The sequence below is a fragment of the Siphateles boraxobius genome, unplaced genomic scaffold, assembly GCF_051911475.1.
Source record: "Siphateles boraxobius isolate OS27281-9 unplaced genomic scaffold, OSU_SipBor_1 7, whole genome shotgun sequence".
Taxonomy (NCBI): domain Eukaryota; kingdom Metazoa; phylum Chordata; class Actinopteri; order Cypriniformes; family Leuciscidae; genus Siphateles; species Siphateles boraxobius.
The window spans coordinates 27,108,595-27,129,872 of record NW_027509197.1 but is presented as its reverse complement, the minus strand read 5'-3'; the positions used below and the strand labels follow the sequence as shown (position 1 = coordinate 27,129,872).

Here is a 21,278-nt window from a genome sequence, read left to right as displayed (position 1 = left end):
TAGGAAAGATTCGTAAGTTTTAAACTCTGTAAGTAGGTTGGAAACGTCATTTGAAGCCTGTCTCTTATGCATGTTTGTGCATGCAACACATCTCTTGTCACCTATAGCTGTTGTTCAAAGGACTCCCAGTAAAAAGATTGGTAAAGTAAACATAAACCATGAACATACTCGTGCGTGCTGGCTTGAAGGGGGCCATGATCCTGCCTGAAGTGTGAATAAGCTATGTGTAGCACAAACGGATTCAGGCAGCATGCCTCAAATCCAGGATGCTGCGTTAGGCACGTTACATCTGCTGGCCGCGGGGAGAGATCCTCAACCAGCGACAAAACGCGCTCACCTCCCTACAACACAAGCTCTCCACCACAGTTTCCATGGGACGACACCGCCCACACAGACTCCTGCCAAACACAGCGACACAGACGATTACTACTAACTAGAGCCCGACCGATATATCGGCGGGCCGATATTATCGGCCGATTTTAGGCATTTTCCTAACTATCGGTATCGGCATTTATAATGGCCGATAAATGAATATTTTAAAAAATGCGGGTACGGTGATTCATGTAAGGGTGGCGCTGCCAATAAAGCACCTAAAAGCTGTCACAAGAACTGGCAAAAATAATGATTATGAATACAACAAATATAGCAAGGAGACATTTTAATAGTTTATTAATAAACTAGTGTTTTCAGTCAGTGTCAGCCAAAGATGAAGTTGACGATGCTGACTCGCGATCTTCAGTGAGCGCGCGCCAGAGAGAAATGCACATTTCATACGATTACATGAGTCTGTCTGTCTTTCGTTTTGAATTGTTCTGTTTAAAAGTAGACATTTCAATATAGATATATTTCAATTCTCAGGTCTATACGCTGAGTTTCGGTTCATGAGACGAGCTCCAGTTCACCCGCAGGCGCCTCCGTGTCGATATTGTCTATCGTCTGCTAAATTTACTTCTTATAAATTAAATCCAGGCAAAAGGCTGATGAAACATTGATTAAAATTAAGATACAATTAATACAAAACGAAATTCACTTTGAAACGAAAGGTTTTGTGCTTTCTGTTTGATGTCTATGTGAAAGTTTCAAAGCATTAGTGCCGCTTTCAGAGCGCTCACGTCCGTAGTGCTGAACTGTCGCGTCTGTAACATTGTTTTTTCCTCATAAATGCAAACACGAAAAATAAAATAAAATAAAATAAAATGAATATTTTATGTAGCCTGTGGAGACTGAGAGCCAACCCTTCTTCATCCGGTGGGTAGTAGCCTACTTGTGATTTGCGCAGTGTAATTCACAGAATTGATTTCTCTGCTACAAGCCTCTGTCACGTATTGTGTGAGCTTGTAAACTATTGCAAGCGCGCAGCTGAGAAGTCCTGATTATATTGTCTGCTATATTTGGGCCTTCTTCTTATTTATTAAGGCAATTGGTTGATGAAAAATTGATTAAAATGCGTGGCGCGAGCGATCTCCGACAGTAAACTGATTCTGCTTTGTCTAGGGTAAACGGCTGTTGCGACGCGAGCAGTAACGGCCGCGTCCGGTGTAGACACAGTGTTAAAGCTCATTCTGCCTGATAACGCTACGTTACAACATCAAGCAATATTCCAAAAATGTATATAATTTTAACACTTTATATAGGGCCATTTTGCATTAAGAGTAGCCTAGTTTCACGTTTAGTACATTTTGCTTACTAATTATTTAAAATAGTATAAAAGTACTGTACATATGTAATTAAAAACGTTTTCATTATGATATTATTCATTTTACTTTAGTAAAAAGATCTGAGTTCTTCCTCCACTGGTAGAGATTAGAGGAATTAAGAGTAAAAATAGAAGATAATAAGGTTTTGTCAGTGACACTTTTTATATATTTATTGATACAAGTTATGACTAAATTAAAAGACAAAGTCGTCGTTAGTGAAGATTATGCAACAGTATTTAGAATATAATATAATATAATATAATATAACATGCAATGCAAACTAGTTTGGTTACAGCTCAGCTGTATAATTCTCATTCTATCATTCCCCCTGCCTCCATTACATATCTGTGTCACACAAGTGTTTGATTACCACATTTGAGTGATCATTGCAAAACGTGTTTATAAAATATATTTATTCTGTTTATAGCTACTGTGTAAAGTACTCATCAAAAGTTTGTACACACCAATAGGAAAGTGTCCAAACTTTTGACTGGTATACTGTACTATAATACACATAAATAATATTGCTACTGTATTATAATATACACATAAATAATATCGGCCGATATATCGGTATCGGGCTTTTTTTACTCCCTAATATCGGTATCGGCATCGGCCCCCAAAAATCCATATCGGTCGGGCTCTACTACTAACTCCCTCTCCCGGTAAGCCTGACTGTGTCAATGACAATCAATCGCGAGGAAAACGAGTTGGCACTATCAACAATAATCACACTGAAGACATGACCAGCCTACTCGGCGTCGGCTACGGTGAAACAACATTTTCACCGGAGAAAGAGGTAAAAGTTTAAAAATAAACACTCACAGGTGGGACTGTCAAGCTTGCATTATATTTATAGATCTTCTGACTAAGTTTAGGGTAATGTTACTTTTCTGAGCCAACGACATAATCACTGTCACTGGATAAAAAGAAAACGTAGACTTGATCGATGCTATTCACTGACAGTAAAAAAAATAAATTATTTTATGCACTGCTGTTCATTGACTACTAGCTCCAGCAGACATTGCTGCGTTTCTAAATGGTAGCAACTCACCAGGACACTACACCAACTCTCCATTCATTCTCCTCTGACCATGCATTTATTTGTCTTTGACGGCCATCGGCTCTCGGTATTTCCTCATTCGCCCTCTCACGTCTAAACGGTTCGAAATTGTATGGCTGTGGGCCATCATAAATGTTAACTGTGGGTCTTGCCACCTCTTCCTCATCCCAGTTAGACGCCATAGTAGTCAGTGCCAGTCTGCTAGAATTAGTTCAAGTAGCTGAGAACGGCTGAGGCTACATTACACCGCGTCTACCTCGTGTGACATCTTCGCCGTAAAAAATAACCGTTACTAACCAAAAACTACAATAACTAGACTTTAACACCATTTTGTAGACATTTCTAACTTTATATACATGTCTTGACTGCTTTATCTACCAATTAATCGACAGTGGTGTTTAACCTGCACCATGGCCTTTAAATCAAAAGGGAGAGCGCGCAAATCTTGTCACTTGAAATCGAAAAACAGTGTTTGAGATTCATCGCAGCAGATTCAAGCAGTTGTAGTAGTTATGTACTTATGTTTGTGCTAGAAAAAAACACAAGATATTTGTGAGAAAATATTCTACAAGTGTGCAACTGTCAGTGGATGAATTCACATACTGATTTGTGGATGAGCAAAATTTCTCTGTGACTTCACATTTTTGTTGCGGGTGTTTAAATGTGTTTTGCACCATATTCACAGACGCAACTGTAGCAAAAATGTGAGCGTACGAGTTTCTTATTTTGTGATTTGTAGAATAGGATTTGTCCACCTGCAATGAAGAATTTTATAAGGTGTAACAGTTGTGTTGTGTTTGAGAAAAAAAAGTCTACAAGTTCGCAACTCTTAAAACATTTCTCTCTGTGACTTCAAATTTACTGATACATATGTGTAGCTATTCTCTACAACTACAAATTTCAATGTTACAGGCGTTCAGTTGATTTGCACCAAAAATTCCTCCATATGTCTGTGTCCTGGCTCCACCCGTTAAAGCGGGGCTAACTTCCCACTTGTCTAATTGGAGCAAACTTCATCTTATTAAATGAAATCACTTTTTTAATTTATGTATTTTCTTATTTTCTCTTCACAGATATTAATAAAATAAAATTACTGTTTTACATATTCATGAGTGTTAGTCTTTTTTTCCCCTTTTCTTACATCAACAGGTGTTGAGTGACCTGGGTTAAACCAGTATCGTCGCATTTTTTAAATTTCTGTACCGACTTGGTAAAATAGTCTAAAATTTCTTCACTACATTCACCGTTCTCGAGGTTCTACCAGGTGTCTGAAAAGGATTATAAATTTGCAATGTCTTTGCGGAGAGTGGAGACATTGCAACAGCAAACCTACAGCAATGACAGCAAGAAATGAGTGCTTTAATATTTTAGTGCATTTCTTTCCTTTACCGCTATGAGTTTTTGTTCCTCCCTAAAAGCCCAAACTTAACGTCCACATCAGCTAGATCAGTCATTGTCGTAAAATACAGTCTATTGTTGCTAAACTGCAGGACGTGTTTGAGTAATTAAAACTGAATTAAGCTTCAAAATTCAAAAAATTATACTGTTCTACATTTGGCTTTCTGTGTACTCGTGTCAAAATGGCCGGCTTGGTGAGTATTCGCTTAAACACCGTAGGTTGTCTTGAAATACACATAAACAGTTGGGAACAGCATGTGTATAGTATATTAGATCCATGCAATCAGTATTAATTATTGACAGCCGCCATCTGTCATTATTATTGTTAATCAAACAAGAAAAGACAAAGAGAAAATCACTCATTTAGTAGATTTAGTAGAATTATCTATATATAATATATTTAATCTACTGTTTATTCAAATTATACACTGAAAACTTGTCAAACTCACACTCATCACATGAACTTTGTTTTCAATTTGCACCAGTTCCCTTAGTTAATCCTGGATGTTGTTTTGATTCGTCATGACTGACAGCTGTGTGTCCTTAATCACCTTATTTGCACCTGTATTTAAGTTCCTGTGTTTCTGTTCTTAGTTGTCAGGGGCCTGTTTCAGAAAGGAGGTTAAGTGAAAATTCTGAGTATGTTAACCCATAAATGAGACAAACTCTGGGTTTTCCTTTTCAGAATGGGAGGTATGTATGTCAAACCTGAGAAAGCAGAGTTAGTCAAGTCCGTTTCTGAAAGAGAGGTAGCTTATACTCAGAGTCAGTAACTTTTTTTTTTTAACCTAACCTGGTCGGGAGCAGGTTTTCTTATGTAAACCCAGGTTTTCTTTTAATAAATGCATTTTAATTTAATAATCTTTAGATATTTTGACAGGAAACAGCAAGACAAAAATTCTAAGTAAGAAAACCATTTTTGCAGTACATTCATTCATGGCACATTGTTCTATATAACATCGGAGAGAGCACATTAGTAAAGCTGCTGTATCAGAGCGGGAAGGAAAATGTGCCTCGCATTCACGCTCTTTCTGAGAGTTTTTGTGTTGTTTCCTGTTTCCTCCATCAAAGAGAAGTTTCACAGGATTGCAGGACAGTGGTTGAGAATTCTGTTCATTTGATAACATCTTGCTGTGACCTCTGAAAGTAACCTAATAATTAGATTTTCCTTTAAGATTTCCAATGTGGTTGGATGCATTGATGACATGCATATTCCCATCATCGCACCTTCCGAAAATGAAAGGGATTACTGAATGGAATTGAAGGATTACTGTATGGAATGGAAGGATAGTCTGAGATATATGCCGTAACCACCACCACAGCTGTTAAATACACACAAATTATTCACAATTGATTTGATTCTTCCAATATTGTGTATCTCCTCTTCATCTATCAGTGATGGTGTAGCTCCAGCCTATGCCTTCTTGCTGTTGGCCCAGTAGAAGTCAAAATGTTAATTTTATTAGCCTAATTTAAAAAAATTTAACAGGTTGGATTAGAGAACATTTAATTATGTGACAAGAGCATGATACTATGTGGAAACAGCTGCTGCACATTGAAATAAACACTGAATTATATTTATTTAATGTCAAATGTTTAAGTCGAGTAGCCTACAGCCATGAACCTTTTATGCTTTAACTGGCACCGTCCTGCTAGCGGGACGCCTAACTTTACTTCAATATATTACTATTAAATCCTAATTTAATCATGACAACCTATATATCGTTGGAAAGGTCTAAGACTCCTAAATAGATATTTTAGCGCTGTTTTTTTATTACAAATTATGTAGGAACAGTAGATGAATTTATGACAAGAGTGCATCTCAAAAAATCTACATCACAGAAGTTTCTGACCTTTGTCACAAAAAGTTGACGAACACACTTTTAATAATTGAAACTTTGGTTTTTAATGCTAAAAGTTCATAAAACATATAATCTAGTATTTGTCAATAAAAAATGATAAAATATCCTCTAAAAAGTATAATATTATATATAATTTTTTTTATTACATCACATATTTTAGTAGTTATCATAAATTAGGTATCATTTGAGAGCTTACAAACTCAGAATTCATCCTGTGAAAACCGTTTTGAAATTAGACGTGGCCTTACCATAGAAACGGTATTCTGAATAATTTTATCTGGCTCCTCCCATTTTGGGCATCATCATGTTTCATAATTTATTAACAAAACCTTTTCTAATCTTGACAAAACAAATATTGTCAGAAAGGTCTGAGTCTCAAGGATCCATATTTAGTGACAAGAGATATTTGGATAGAAATGTATTAATTTGTTACGGCAGAATGCATACAATTAATTTCAATGGAATGTATGTCGCCCGATGGCTATTTTTGGTATTACGCCTAAACTAAATCTCATGGGAACTTCAATTTTTGTAATATGAACTTTAAATTTGGAACAAAACTTGGTTAGATATATGGCTTTCATTTTATAGTAAAATCTATTTTGTAAAATTTATATTTTATATAAAAGAAAAAATATTAAGTACAGTATATTTGATTTACTGTAAATTTAAACTTCCATAACTTTTTCATACTTTCGTTTTTTGAAGTGCTTTCACTTCAGCAATAATCTACTGGGAGGGGGGGCGGGTGACAGTAAAGGGGTTAAAGATTTAACTAATTGAATTATGAATTTATTGTTCATTTTTAGTTGCTGCCATGTTTTTTGTTTTGTTTTTTGCCTGTGGGATACCATGAAAATGAGTATCCGTTCAATAACTTACCTTTCTGTCAGTTTTCACCTGATAATATAACAGTGAATAAGAATTATACTTGTGTATTGACTCGGAAGTGTGTGGACGTCTTTTTGTCTGGTGCTGTTGCCATGGTGAATCGTAATTTCGGAGCTCCATTGATCATGGCTTTTCATAGTCGTGGTGCACTTGCTTAACTCAAGAGTCAACCTACTCAGAGTTGATTGAACTAGCTCAATTCAGATGTTCTGAAACCGAAAACTCAGACTTTGCCATCTCAGGGTAAGTCAACTCAGAGTTCAAGTTTTAACTAGAGTTGGTTGAACCTCCTTATTGAAACAGGCCCCTGGTCTCGTCTATGTTAAGGTTCTGTTTTGTTTGCATACCTATTTGGATTACATTCAATGTGGATTATTAAAGACTTTTGTTCTTTATTAGTTTTGTTTTTTGTGTTTTCCGTCACCATGGACCTCCCTGTAATTAGACTGTTGTGCCTTGAGCAGGGGGATAGTCCCTCGAGTAACCCTTGGTAGAGAACCTTAACCTCTCCTATTTAACATCGTATCCGGACAACTGCCTCTGTCCCTTCCTGCTTGCAGGCCTGAACACTGCCGCCAGAGCGCAGCTGTCCAGGTAAGGTCCTCGAGGGAGCTTCATCGACTTAGTGGATTGGGTCCTGGCGCCCTGCAAATCACCACTCACCATTGCCAGCGAGAGCGTCTCCGCCATGGCGTTAGAGTCAGCGCCCATGAGAGCGACGGGCAAAACACTGCCATGAGTAACGCATGTCTGACCAGGTGTGTGAGCCGGCTGCTTTATTAATCGCCATGGGAATGCAAGTGGTGTTTGAGCGGATGGATGTGAGCCCTAACCACTTCACTGGAACTCTGTGTTTTTCAGGAGTATGATACCCTGCCCCCATTGCTTCCACATGAATCTGTCTGTTTTGTCCTGATCACGCTGGTCCACCCAGCCTTCCTCCACCACCTCTAATGACTTTATGTTTCATCAATATCTGTGCATGTCTTCAGTCCCTTCTTCAGTCCCCAGCCACTCCTGCCACCCAGTCGTTGCAGTGGAGTGGCAACACGTCTGGACTGCTGGGAGCCATCTCTGCCTAGATGTGGGGAGCCCGTGGGGAGCTCCTCGACCTGTCGCCCTGACTCTTGTGCTCCTTCCTCCCTCAATGTCAGTTGTGTTCTTTCCTCCCTCAATGTCAGCAGTGACCATCGAACTTTCGGCCTCGCCTGGCTCCCACGGAACGTCGGCTTCACCTGGGTCAAACATCACCGCGCTTCCGCTGCAGACTTGCGGGCCATCTGCTGCTCTACAGCCCTATACTCCTTTGGCTAGCTCTGCCCTTCATCAGGCTCCGATTCCGCCCTCAGTCATTTCAACTCAACCTAAGCCCTCTGGATTCCTGCTGCCATCTCAGTGGGTCGTCACTGCGGCTCTGTCGTGGTCGTCTAGGTCATCGGAATCCGGTCGCTGCATCGGTTCTTCGGGCTCACACCACATCATTGTTGTCTCCGGACGTCTCTATGGTGGCGTCTAATCTGTCTCTACACTACCATGGCTCCTACCTTCTGCGATGGCGACGTGGGACACTGTCTCGGCAGTGGCTGTGGCCTAAATCTCAAGTCTTTGTTATTTTTTGCAATAGTTATTTCAGCTAGTTATTAACTGATACAAATAAATCAAAACTGATTACTTCTACTTCAAAATTGTCTAGTAAAGCACAGAAAATATTACTTAAATCATTAATCTAATTTTTATACAATATATTACTATCAAACTATATTTGGAATGCAGGGATGTCAAAAAAATTTTCTCTGCTTTTCATTTTATTACTATTTTAACTTTTAATGCAATGTTTACTTAACGGAACAATATTTGCAGGCTACATGCTAATGTTTTATTTACTTATTAATAGCATCAATAATTAACTACTCCATTGCAAAACAAAACCATTTTTCCACACAAGTTAGGTTTTAGAGTCTGAAACGAAAAATATCAAAACGATTTTATTTTGGTGCATGAATGGATGCTGTTTAAGATGCCGCGGATGTTAAAGCATGCATACAATGACATAAAGATTGAGAATTCATGTAACTGCATATTCTCGACGCTGTGAATGAATGTTGCATCAATCATTAACTCACCTACTGCACTGATTCTCCAGTCCTGACGTGCTGCTGATGCTGACTGCTTTGATGTATCCATTATGAACCCAAAATCATGACCAACAGTCAGTCAAAAAAATAACGAAATGACCGAGTCACTGAAGCAGAATAGATCAGAGGACAGAGAGTCGAGACTCGAGAAGCGTTTGCTAACACTCAAATCACGCATCACACGTTTCCGCTCTTGTCTGTGGTTATAAACAGGAATAAGATACTGGTCATATGACTTGGTGTGATCACATATCGCGCTTCAATAGGAAATAATGAGAAATCATTTTACAGTTTTTACGTTGCATCAAAGGACGTTCATAATGTTTTACCTCCATAACTGAGGTCGCATTTGTCGACTGCATACGTCATTGAGGCTGCTCCGTACAACTTCCTGGTCTGATTGGACAGTAATCCAAATGTGACAAGTTTGCAATTTAATCCCAAATTCGTCTTTTTGTTTCGTAATTGTGCATCCGCCAATCCATAGATTAACTGTTGGTGGAGGGATTTTTTTAATTTTTTTATTTACTGACCAAGACCAAAAACAATATTGTGTTGTTCGGTTATTATAAAGAATGTAGTTTCAATGAAAAACATATTTAATGTTCTGCACTGCAGTGAGGAACTCTTGCCTATATAGATGTCTCTGATTGGTCGAATGCGCTGACGTCACCTTGATGACATTCATACTAGGCATACTAGGCGCCAATCCAGATATTGATGGCTGAATACGAAATCGCAATATTTAAAACTAATTCATTGTATTTCCCCGAAACTACTTCACCTTATTCAGATTGAAAAGAAGTATAATCCTGTAATTGGTTCTCTTCCGGCTCACACTGTTTGGGGCCTTTCTATTAACTAAAGAAAAAAGTGTTTCACCTGAAATGGAAACAGGATTTTAATTAGCTTTTTTTCAGAATCTGTGGTCACATATTAATAAATATATAATTCGTAATAAAGTCAAAGAAAATCACTTTAAAATAATAAACAGATATTATCCATGTCATGATTTTATCAGTAGCTAAGTTTAAAGAGGGTTCTCCATAATGCAGTTTTTGTAAAGAGGAAACAGAAACAATTGTACATTTCTTTTTTAGTTGTAATTATACCAGCGTTGAGCGTACATCGGCATTGTTTATGTGGATGTAGATCACAAAATCTGCATTTCCATTGACGTCTCATTTTCATTCCACTGAGCACAATGCAGTTAGTACCATACGGGGTCAGCAGTGTACTGTCACAAAAAGATATACTCCCTTCTGTTTTACATTTACAAATGTGAAACAGCAAACATTTCAAATAGAAGTATGCGAGACTGTTGTCAATGTGGCATTACCGTCATCTTTAATTCGGAAGTGGTGTTTAATTATCATCCAGGAAATCGTTTACATATAAAAAAATATAAAAAAGAGAGAAATGAAACGGACAAGCTGCGTGCTTATATTGAGGGATTTATGTGCTTGGGTTGTTTGCTGCATATTCTGTCAAAATGTAGTAGTCAAAATTTGCATAATATGAGTAGAAATTGTATGAGTAGTATGATATTCTGATACTCATTATTATGTAGAATGCCAGACAGGTGAATAACTAGAGAGATTAAAGGGTTAGTTCATGAGTCTGCTGACGTAAGACGAGCTGACGTGTGTCTGGTGCGCCCGAGCTTCGTTTACAGTCTGAGGGAGACGCACGCTGTAAACAAAACAAAACTAACCCTTTAATGCACATGTGAGCATGTAACAGCACACTTGATAGTAAGTGCAAGGTGCTTTTAGTAAATCTGACTTTAATGTTACTTTATTTTGATATGAATTAAAAATGTCCAATATTACAATACAGTTCAGTTTATATTTCGTAATTTATGGGTTTTGACAAACTATTTAATGTTATGAATATGACTGTGTGGAATAAAAAAAAATATTACAGCTGTTTAATAAATATTTCCTAAGAAATACAAACAATGAAAGAGTGTTATAAAATTTATTTGGAGACATTCCGTTAATAATATGACAGGCTGAGTAAAGTGCATTGGATGGAAAGCACCTTTATCAAGATGCATTTCAAAAACAAGCATTTTAAAGAATGCACAATCATACTAATATGAATATGTAACATTTTGTGTAACAACCTTATTAATTGTTGCTATAGGTACTAGTGGCTCGGGACAATGACCTGAACTCTAAAAAAAATCAGATGATCTCTGTTCATGAAGAAAGTGTCTGGAGGCTCTACTGGATGACTGATGATGGAGGGGAAGTTTCTGGGGTACCAGTTAAGAAGAGTCCCTTTCGGTCCTCTAGGTGCACTTTACACAGCCCTGGTATCAAGCCTGTGCTTCTTTATCCTTTGCCTTCTGTTCCCTGTTATGCCTGTGGGGATTAAAGAGCACATATATTGAAAATCCCCCACAAGTAGTCACACACCTAAATAGCACAATATGCTGGAAGACCCTGTCTGCTTTATTGCTACATTTGAAAATCGTGATAGAGTGTAGATACCAAAAAACAAGCTTAGAGTTCAGAGCTGATAAAATGTGGGAAGAGTTTTAGAACAGAATTTTTGTTTTTTAAAAATACATCAGCAACAAAGCATCCCATTTAATTTAAAGTGGCCTAACAAATTAAATAAGTGTTTGGGTGGGGAAAAAATAAGTACACCTCAAGGGAGGAAAAAATATATACACCCTTTGAATTACCATTTTAGGTATTATCAGGGATTAAATTGGACCGTAAAGTTGATTCCTTTTATAAGATTTTTTATTATATACATCTACATAGCTGATGTTTAAGTTTCCCTCTGTTGATCTCTCACAACCATGGACTGATCCAGAACTGGTTCACATGTAGCTGTTGTGAATGACATGACATCAGATGGCTACTATGCAAGACAGTCTAATAGTTGAAAAATTGTCTAAAATCAAGAACATTCCATATATAGGATTTTACATCGCACACTACTGAATTTATTCTATAAGTGAATGAATGTACTCACTGCCATATTCTGTAGAGCTGTGATCCTCCTGCACCTCCAACAAAGAAGTTTACAGCAAATAGATTCCAGTTCTTGGGTATAATAACCAGGGAATACCTGGACCAAACTAGACCTGAAAAACATAGAGTGGACGAGATTTGGAACTTCTAAATGTGCACATTTAAAAAAAAAAAAGTTGTGATATATACCTGTGGCTGTCAGCACAGCAGATTGGGAGGTACTGAGTTTATCTGCTGGACGTGCCATGTCTGCTAAACCAGCTAAGACCAGACCCTATGTGAAATCACAAATAAGTGAGAAATAAAAAGAAGAAAAAAATTTATATATATATAATAATATATATATATATAGGTCATTCTCAAAAAATTAGCATATTGTGATAAAGTTCATTATTTTCCATAATGTAATGATAAAAATTAAACTTTCATATATTTTAGATTCATTGCACACCAACTGAAATATTTTAGGTCTTTTATTTTTTTAATACTGATGATTTTGGCAAACAGCTCATGAAAACCCAAAAATTCTATCTAAAAAAATAAGCATATTTCATCCGACCAATAAAAGAAGTGTTTTTAATACAAAAAAAGTCAACCTTCAAATAATTATGTTCAGTTATTCACTCAATACTTGGTCAGGAATCCTTTTGCAGAAATGACTGCTTCAATGCGGCGTGGCGTGGAGGCAATCAGCCTGTGGCACTGCTGAGGTGTTATGGAGGCCCAGGATGCTGCGATAGCGGCCTTAAGATCATCCAGAGTGTTGGGTCTTGCGTCTCTCAACTTTCTCTTCACAATATCCATCAGATTCTCTATGGGGTTCAGGTCAGGAGAGTAGGCAGGCCAATTGAGCACAGTAATACCATGGTCAGTAAACCATTTACCAGTGGTTTTGGCACTGTGAGCAGGTGCCAGGTCGTGCTGAAAAATGAAATCTTCATCTCCGTAAAGCTTTTCAGCAGATGGAAGCATGAAGTGCTCCAAAATCTCCTGATAGCTAGCTGCATTGACCCTGCCCTTGATAAAACACAGTGGACCAACACCAGCAGCTGACATGGCACCCCAGACCATCACTGACTGTGGGTACTTGACACTGGACTTCAGGCATTTTGGCATTTCCTTCTCACCAGTCTTCCTCCAGACTCTGGCACCTTGATTTCCGAATGACATGCAAAATTTGCTTTCATCCGAAAAAAGTACTTTGGACCACTGAGCAACAGTCCAGTGCTGCTTCTCTGTAGCCCAGGTCAGGCGCTTCTGCCGCTGTTTCTGGTTCAAAAGTGGCTTGACCTGGGGAATGCGGCACTTGTAACCAATTTCCTGCACACGCCTGTGCACGGTGGCTCTGGATGTTTACACTCCAGACTCAGTCCACTGCTTCCGCAGGTCCCCCAAGGTCTGGAATCGGTCCTTCTCCACAATCTTCCTCAGGGTCCGGTCACCTCTTCTCGTTGTGCAGCGTTTTTTGCCATACTTTTTCCTTCCCACAGACTTCCCACTGAGGTGCCTTGATACAGCAATCTGGGAACAGCCTATGTGTTCAGAAATTTCTTTCTGTGTATTAGCCTCTTGCTTGAGGGTGTCGATGATGGCCTTCTGGACAGCAGTCAGGTCGGCAGTCTTACCCATGATTGCGGTTTTGAGTAATGAACTAGCTGGGAGTTTTTAAAAGCCTCAGGAATCTTTTGCAGGTGTTTAGAGTTAATTAGTTGATTCAGATGATTAGGTTAATAGCTCGTTTAGAGACCCTTTTCATGATATGCTAATTTTTTGAGATAGGAATTTTGGGTTTTCATGAGCTATATGCCAAAATCATCAGTATTAAAACAATAAAAGACCTGAAATATTTCAGTTGGTGTGCAATGAATCTAAAATATATGGAAGTTTAATTTTTATCATTACATTATGGAAAATAATTAACTTTATCACAATATGCTAATTTTTTGAGAAGGACCTGTATGTGTATATATATATATATATATATATATATATATATATATATATATATATATATATACAGTGTTGGGGAGTAACGGAATACATGTACCGGCGTTACGTATTCAGAATACAAATTATGAGTAACTGTATTTTGTTAGAGTTACAATTTAAATAGTTGGTATTTAGAATAGTTACATTTTTGAAAATGGATTACATGGCGATACTTCTCTGTTTCACGAGTTTATTCACTCTCAAAACAAATTAAAGCAACTCCATGCATTTCCCAGAAGCCCCAATATGAAAACGAAAAAATGCACGGTTTGCGTGATCAGTGAAGTCACAATGGAGTCGGAAGAGGAGCAGCAGGAGCTAGAGGTAGATGGAGCCGGAACAACAGATCCAGGGCAAGAATACGTTTCTATCTTGGAAATTCAAACAGCATTTCACATTAAAGAAAGAGAAGGGAGGATCTTCCTGGGTCTTCCCGTCCAGATCCAATGCTACCACATCTTCAAATTACTATTAGTATTATTTGAAGTTAACATTATAAAATACGTAGACCTACACCACAAAACTAGTTGAAGATAAATTCTTTAAAATTGGCCAATTCCGTTATAAACGTAACATTTACAGTCAAAACTTGAAATATAAATTCTCAGAAAATGCATTTAATACCAATATATTGAAACGTCTGTTTATATCCATACTCCCTTAATAAAGGAGTCCAGAAATTAGAAAAATATTTGTCTACACATGGGTTTTATATTTAATATGAGGGAAATAAACATGCGTGACACAAAACAATCTTTAAGTTTTAGGTGGCAAAATATTTTTTAGTAATTCTGTGAATTACACTGCGCAAACCAAAGTAATACTACTACCCACCGGATGAAGAAGAGTTGGCTCTCAGTCTCCACAGAACATAAAATATTAATTTTATTTTATTTAATTTTTCGTGTTCGCATTTACTGTATGAGGAAAAACAATGTCACGGACGTGACAGTTCTCCGTTAAGGACGTGAGTGCTCTGAAAGCGGCACTAAAAGATGCTTTAAAACATTCACAGAGACATCAAACAGAAAGCACAAAAACTTTCTTTAAATTGAATTTCGTTTTGTATTAATTGTATCTTAATTTTAATCAATGTTTCATCAACCAATTGCCTGGATTTAATAAATAAGAAGTAATTATAGCAGACGATAGATAATCACGAAACGGAGGCGCCAGCGCGTGAACTGGGGCTCGTCTCATAAATGAACCGAAACTCAGTGTATAAGGTAGCCTACTTGCCTCACATGTCTACTTTTAAACAGAACAATTCAAAACGAAAGAAAACAGACTACTGACTGCTCTCTGCTTATGTAATCCATATGAAATGTGCATTTCTCTCTGGCACTTGATTCTTTGATTCAAATCAAAGAATTTGCACAAAGTTTGTGCATTTCTTTGATGTCACTACTGAAGATCGCGAGTCGGCATCGTCAACTTCATCTTAGCCGACACTGACAAAGAAAACACTTGTTTATTAATAAACAATTAAAATATCTCCTTGCTATATTTGACATATTCATAATCATTACTTTTGCCGGATCTTTGTGACAGCTTTTAGATAATTTATTGGCAGCGCCGCCCTTACATGTTACATGAACGCGTCACCACCGCACCCCCACCCCACCAGAATAGGCCTGTTTTGTAAGCCGGATTTGATGGCCGCATTCTTACACTTATAAAAGGCAATTCAATGTGGAAGTAATCCGAGTATTCAGAATACATTACTCAGATTGAGTAACGCAACGGAATACATTACAAATTACATTTTTGGGCATGTATTCTGTATTCTGTAACGAAATACGTTTTGAAAGTATCCTTCCCAACACTGTATATATATATATATATATATATATATACAGATACACACAAAGAACATTCAGACACTGTATGTTGGTAATCTTACCCATTTAAACATGGGTGCCCAGAAAAACACAGTCTTTGGACCTAAACAAAGAGCAGATCAATTAATAAATTCAGTTAAACTTATGGTTCACAGGAAAAATGTTCACAGTAAATGTAATTGTGACAGGTTTCAGATGCGTTACAACATACAAGACAAAAGGAACCAATGCCTTATCTTTACATACTGCCTCTTTTTTTTCCATTACCCATTATCCTTCCAAAACATAAAGGTAAATGTAAACAGATTTGTTTTTTTTTATTATTTACAGGCCAGGAAAGTGCTTGGAGGAAAGGACAGGGGGACTGGGATCGAGACACAGACTCGAACCTGCATCCCTGTGGCTCTGTGTTGTGAACTTAAATTGATTTTCAATGAGAAATACAATGTATAATGGCTGATGATAAAATGATGGACTATTATCTGTAAACACTGAATATTAGAACAGTCAGTGCGACTAAAATGCATTAATCAGCTTACATTGGAGTTCGTTCCATCAGTGGTCTACATAATACAACAGATTTATTTCAGAACATTGAGAAAACAATCTGCATTTAAAAAAAGATAATATTTAATAAAAATTCAGTCATCTCTAGAGCTTAATTGGACCCCCTCCCTCTGGCAAAGGTGAAGCTAAGGTCAAAATCTGCTGTATATGCCAAAACAGTTCTTTTGTTTAATCTTTTTTTAGTTTATTTCTTGTCAGTCAACCACTGTTTATCAACACGCTTGTAATTTGATCTCTATTTATTCTACCACCAAAAACTAGTAGAACTATAAACACACGGACTCTCTTAAGAGAAATCACGTGAGGTTATTTTAATAGAAAATATATTGAGTTATTCAGTAACGAATATATTACTGAGAATGTTATGTCTGTAAAGGGCAATTTGCACAAATACAGTATCATTGAAAGTGCCAAAACACTCATACAAACATAACAAAAATCCAGAAAAGTGTGAACAATGCATCATGGTTCCATGCAGGAAAAATTGTAATTCTACATATTATACAGCGTCTATAATTCATTACCATATAGAAACAATTCTAACACCTTCCTAATATAATACACATTTACTATATCTAAGAATATATTATATTCTAAGCTACAGCTTCATCAAATGAGATTAATTCTGTTCTATTCGTGTACCAAGCACATTATTACCTTTATTTTAGATATCAGAGTTACTGTTTTTTGACCTGCAAGACAAAATACCTGCTCATGTAGCAGTCTCTATGGCTGCACCGTCATATGACACATTTCAGTGTATGCTGCCACTTTAAGAGGTTAACAGGATCAGTGTTAGTGACAAAAAAGGTCACAGCATTTGTGTTACCTGCGGGGTGGTTATAAACAGGTCTCAGTTTAGCCGGCAGCATATGCTCAATCCTGCCGAGGATTCTGTGGTAAGAAGCTCTCAGCCCCACCATAGCCATGATGACTTCTAAACAAGCTAAATGCTACCACTTCACGCACGAAAATACAGCTTAGGACGTGCAGAACACTCTAATGCTATTGAACCGTGGTGTTTCCAAAAGGCAAGAGCCCGTAGTCAAGAAAACAGGACCTTTGGACGAGCATAAAGTACAAAGTCTACGTTATTGTCCTACTTTCGACCTTGCTAATGCAGTTTACTGGTATGTTGTCGTTGTGAACATAAGTGTCAGTGGGACGCGTCGCAAAGCTAATTGCGTCATGACGTACTGTGATATAGGATTGGTTGACATGCTCAAGCCTCTTTGTGTGATTGGCTGGAAGGCGTTCGTACCATAGACATAATAAATACATTGTATGTCTATTACGCCTTCAAAAGGCGGGACCTTTGAGAAGTCAGTGCTGATTGTTTAGTCAGTGCTGAAGTTGATAATTTAGCAAAGCAGGCGCTGAGGGTATCACATATAGAAATGAATATTCGACTAAGTACAGAAGTTAAGGTCAAAATCAGAACACCTATAAAAGGGAAATAGCAAGAAATGTCGAATGTGGAGGAAAGAGGAAGACATCTTTATCATTTAAAATCAAGTAGGGGGTTGAAAGAGGGGATTTTGATTGTAAAAGACCCAATCATTATCAGACTTCGCCTTGGGCACACGGCTCTAAATTATTTCCTATATGGAATGAACAAACATGAGTCTGTTAATCGTAGTTCATGTGGACCAGCAGAAACTTTAGAGCATGTAGTAATATATTGTACTGCTTATGAAAACGAAAGGGTATTTCTGTTGAAAGAATGAGAAATGTGGATAGGAAATCCTACACTTAAAACGCTGCTGCATAATGAACTGAATCATTATAGAATAATACATGAGATGCTTAAGAAAGGTAGAACTGTTTAATAGGATTCAGAAGGTAACATTTTATTTGTTTTTCTTTTTTTATTATTATTGCTTGAAATACAAGATCCAAACAAACCTACAACATCAAAAAAAAAGACTAAGCTTAATACAGTTCCAAGAAGTCCACATAGCCAGAAGTCAAAGCTCTTTGAGAAAATAAGCTGTTTTCGCGGTCATGTTTAGAATATAAATATTCTACGAAGTTGATTGTGGAATAGGCCACCTGGGCGTGGAAGTTAAAAAAAATAATAATCCTTCACAGTATCATTTGAAGTGAAGAGGGTAGCACGAGAATTGCGTGTTTGGAAATTAATTTAACAAGTATTTATTGATTAATTGGTTAGGTTGATTTGTTAGTGGATGAAAATATATTGCATTGCATTTCTCTTTGCATGACGTGTTTTTGTCTATTTTGCATCGAAATTAGTTTAGTCTAAATATTTATCCTATTTTAAACTCCACTATATTTCCAATTCAATGACAATTTTAAAAAACATACGTGTTATTAATGTGTTATTATTTTCTTCCAGGCTATTGTAGCGTTTTTAAATCCCTCTATTTGGTTCTCTTTTTCTTGTTTTTAAGGGGGGAAATGGTACATGTTACTTTTCTCAATGCTTTTAAGTGCTTTGAACCACTATTTAACTTTTTTTAACAAAAAAAAAACAATAAAGACAGTACTATGTCGAGTTTTCATTTGTATGCCAGTCACAAAATCTCATGAACTATCAGATTTATCCTATTTATATATATACAGGTCCTTCTCTAAAAATTTGCATATTGTGATAAAGTTCATTATTTTCCATAAGGTAATGATAAAAATTTAACTTTCATATATTTTAGATTCATTGCACACCAACTGAAATATTTCAGGTCTTTTATTGTTTTAATACTGATGATTTTGGCATATAGCTCATGAAAACCCAAAATTCCTATCTCAAAAAATTAGCATATCATGAAAAGGGTCTCTAAACGAGCTATTAACCTAATTGTCTGAATCAACTAATTAACTCTAAACACCTGCAAAAGATTCCTGAGGCTTTAAAAACTCCCAGCCTGTTTCATTACTCAAAACCGCAATCATGGGTAAGACTGCCGACCTGACTGCTGTCCAGAAGGCCATCATTGACACCCTCAAGCAAGAGGGTAAGGGGGCTTTCACACTGGCAGTTTAGTTCGGAACGGGGCACGGTTCGCATGAAAAATCGCTAATGTGAACCCTGTCATGGGACCCGGGTGCGCACTGGGGTACCGAACCCGAGACTACCTGGAGGAGGTGGTCTGAGTTCGGTTGCTCCCGAACCGTGCTGCGATTCGCGTGTATGTGAAAACTACACGGACTCGGGTGCGCACTTGTTCAGGAAGTAAAGTATCCTGCGCATGCGTTTTAGTCGATTATGATGTATTTAGTTAAATAAAACACACGTAAGGGATGAAGATTTACCCTGGATACGAGCAAGAGTGAGTCTGCAGTGTATTCGCGCATAGTGCGTGCAATCAGGGCAACAAATTAATGGAAATCCACTGTCTCCTCAAAAGAGTCCATTTGCAAGCAGCGGAAAAACAGCTTATGCGAAACACACACACACACACAGTTAACCTGGGTTGTTTACTCAGCTATGAATAATGGCACCAAATTAATAAAAAACACAATATATTGACCCGCGTCGTGTTTTCTATCATGCGCCGTGCACGTTTGCAATGACGTAAGATGCACGCAAACGCACCAGAGTTCGATAGAATCAAGTTGAGTGTGAAACCAGACCAACGCTGCGGGGGGCGCCGGGAACAAACGCGCTCGGGCTCGGACCGCAGCAAACGAGCCCAGTGGAAAAGCCCCCTAAGACACAGAAAGAAATTTCTGAACACATAGGCTGTTACCAGATTGCTGTATCAAGGCACCTCAGTGGGAAGTCTGTGGGAAGGAAATAGTGTGGCAAAAAACGCTGCACAACGAGAAGAGGTGACCGGACCCTGAGGAAGATAGTGGAGAAGGACCGATTCCAGACCTTGGGGGACCTGCGGAAGCAGTGGACTGAGTCTGGAGTAGAAACATCCAGAGCCACCGTGCACAGGCATGGCAGGAAATGGGCTACAGGTGCCGCATTCCCCAGGTCAAGCCACTTTTGAACCAGAAACAGCGTTAGAAGAGCCTGACCTGGGCTACAGAGAAGCAGCACTGAAATGTTGCTCAGTGGTCCAAAGTACTTTTTTCGGATGGAAGCAAATTTCGCATGTCATTCGGAAATCAAAGTGCCAGAGTCTGGAGGAAGACTGGTGAGAAGGAAATGCCAAAATGCCTGAAGTCCAGTGTCAAGTACCCACAGTCAGTGATGGTCTGGGGTGCCATGTCAGCTGCTGGTGTTGGTCCACTGTGTTTTATCAAGGGCAGGGTGGCATGCGGCGAGCTATCAGGAGATTTTGGAGCACTTCATGCTTCCATCTGCTGAAAAGCTTTATGTAGATGAAGATTTAATTTTTCAGCACGACTTGGCACCTGCTCACAGTGCCAAAACCACTGGTAAATGGTTTACTGAGCATGGTATTACTGTGCTCAATTGGCCTGCCTACTCTCCTGACCTGAACCTCATAGAGAATCTGTGGGATATTGTGAAGAGAAAGTTGAGAGACGCAAGACCCAACACTCTGGATGAGCTTAAGGCCGCTATCGAAGCATCCTGGGCCTCCATAACACCTCAGCAGTGCCACAGGCTGATTGCCTCCACGCCACGCCGCATTGAAGCAGTCATTTCTGCAAAAGGATTCCCGACCAAGTATTGAGTGCATAACTGAAAATAATTATTTGAAGGTTGACTTTTTTTGTATTAAAAACACTTCTTTTATTGGTCGGATGAAATATGCTAATTTTTTTAGATAGGAATTTGGGGTTTTCATGAGCTGTTTGCCAAAATCATCAGTATTAAAACAAAAGAAGACCTGAAATATTTCAGTTGGTGTGCAATGAATCTAAAATATATGAAAGTTTAATTTTTATCATTACATTATGGAAAATAAT

The 21,278-nt window shown here is 38.0% G+C and overlaps 2 protein-coding genes across 2 annotated transcripts in view; both read right to left on the bottom strand.

Moving 5' to 3' along the window:
- The window catches only part of nxpe3 (neurexophilin and PC-esterase domain family, member 3), a 70,469-nt gene extending 60,767 nt beyond the window's left edge, over nt 1–9,702 (bottom strand). Inside the window, exon 1 of the mRNA XM_077215349.1 lies at nt 9,035–9,702. The gene's annotated coding sequence lies outside the window, so the exon portion shown is untranslated. The remainder of the gene's footprint in view (nt 1–9,034) is intronic.
- A 1,310-nt stretch (nt 9,703–11,012) lies between these two features.
- Nucleotides 11,013–17,601, bottom strand: mpc2b (mitochondrial pyruvate carrier 2b). The gene is made up of 5 exons (XM_077215351.1): nt 17,263–17,601; nt 15,929–15,969; nt 12,226–12,310; nt 12,038–12,149; nt 11,013–11,415 (listed from the first exon to the last, which is right to left on the bottom strand). Exons 1-5 carry the CDS (start codon nt 17,360–17,362, stop codon nt 11,370–11,372), a joined length of 384 nt encoding a protein of 127 aa, XP_077071466.1. The 5' UTR covers nt 17,363–17,601; the 3' UTR covers nt 11,013–11,369.
- Nucleotides 17,602–21,278: the final 3,677 nt, after the last annotated feature.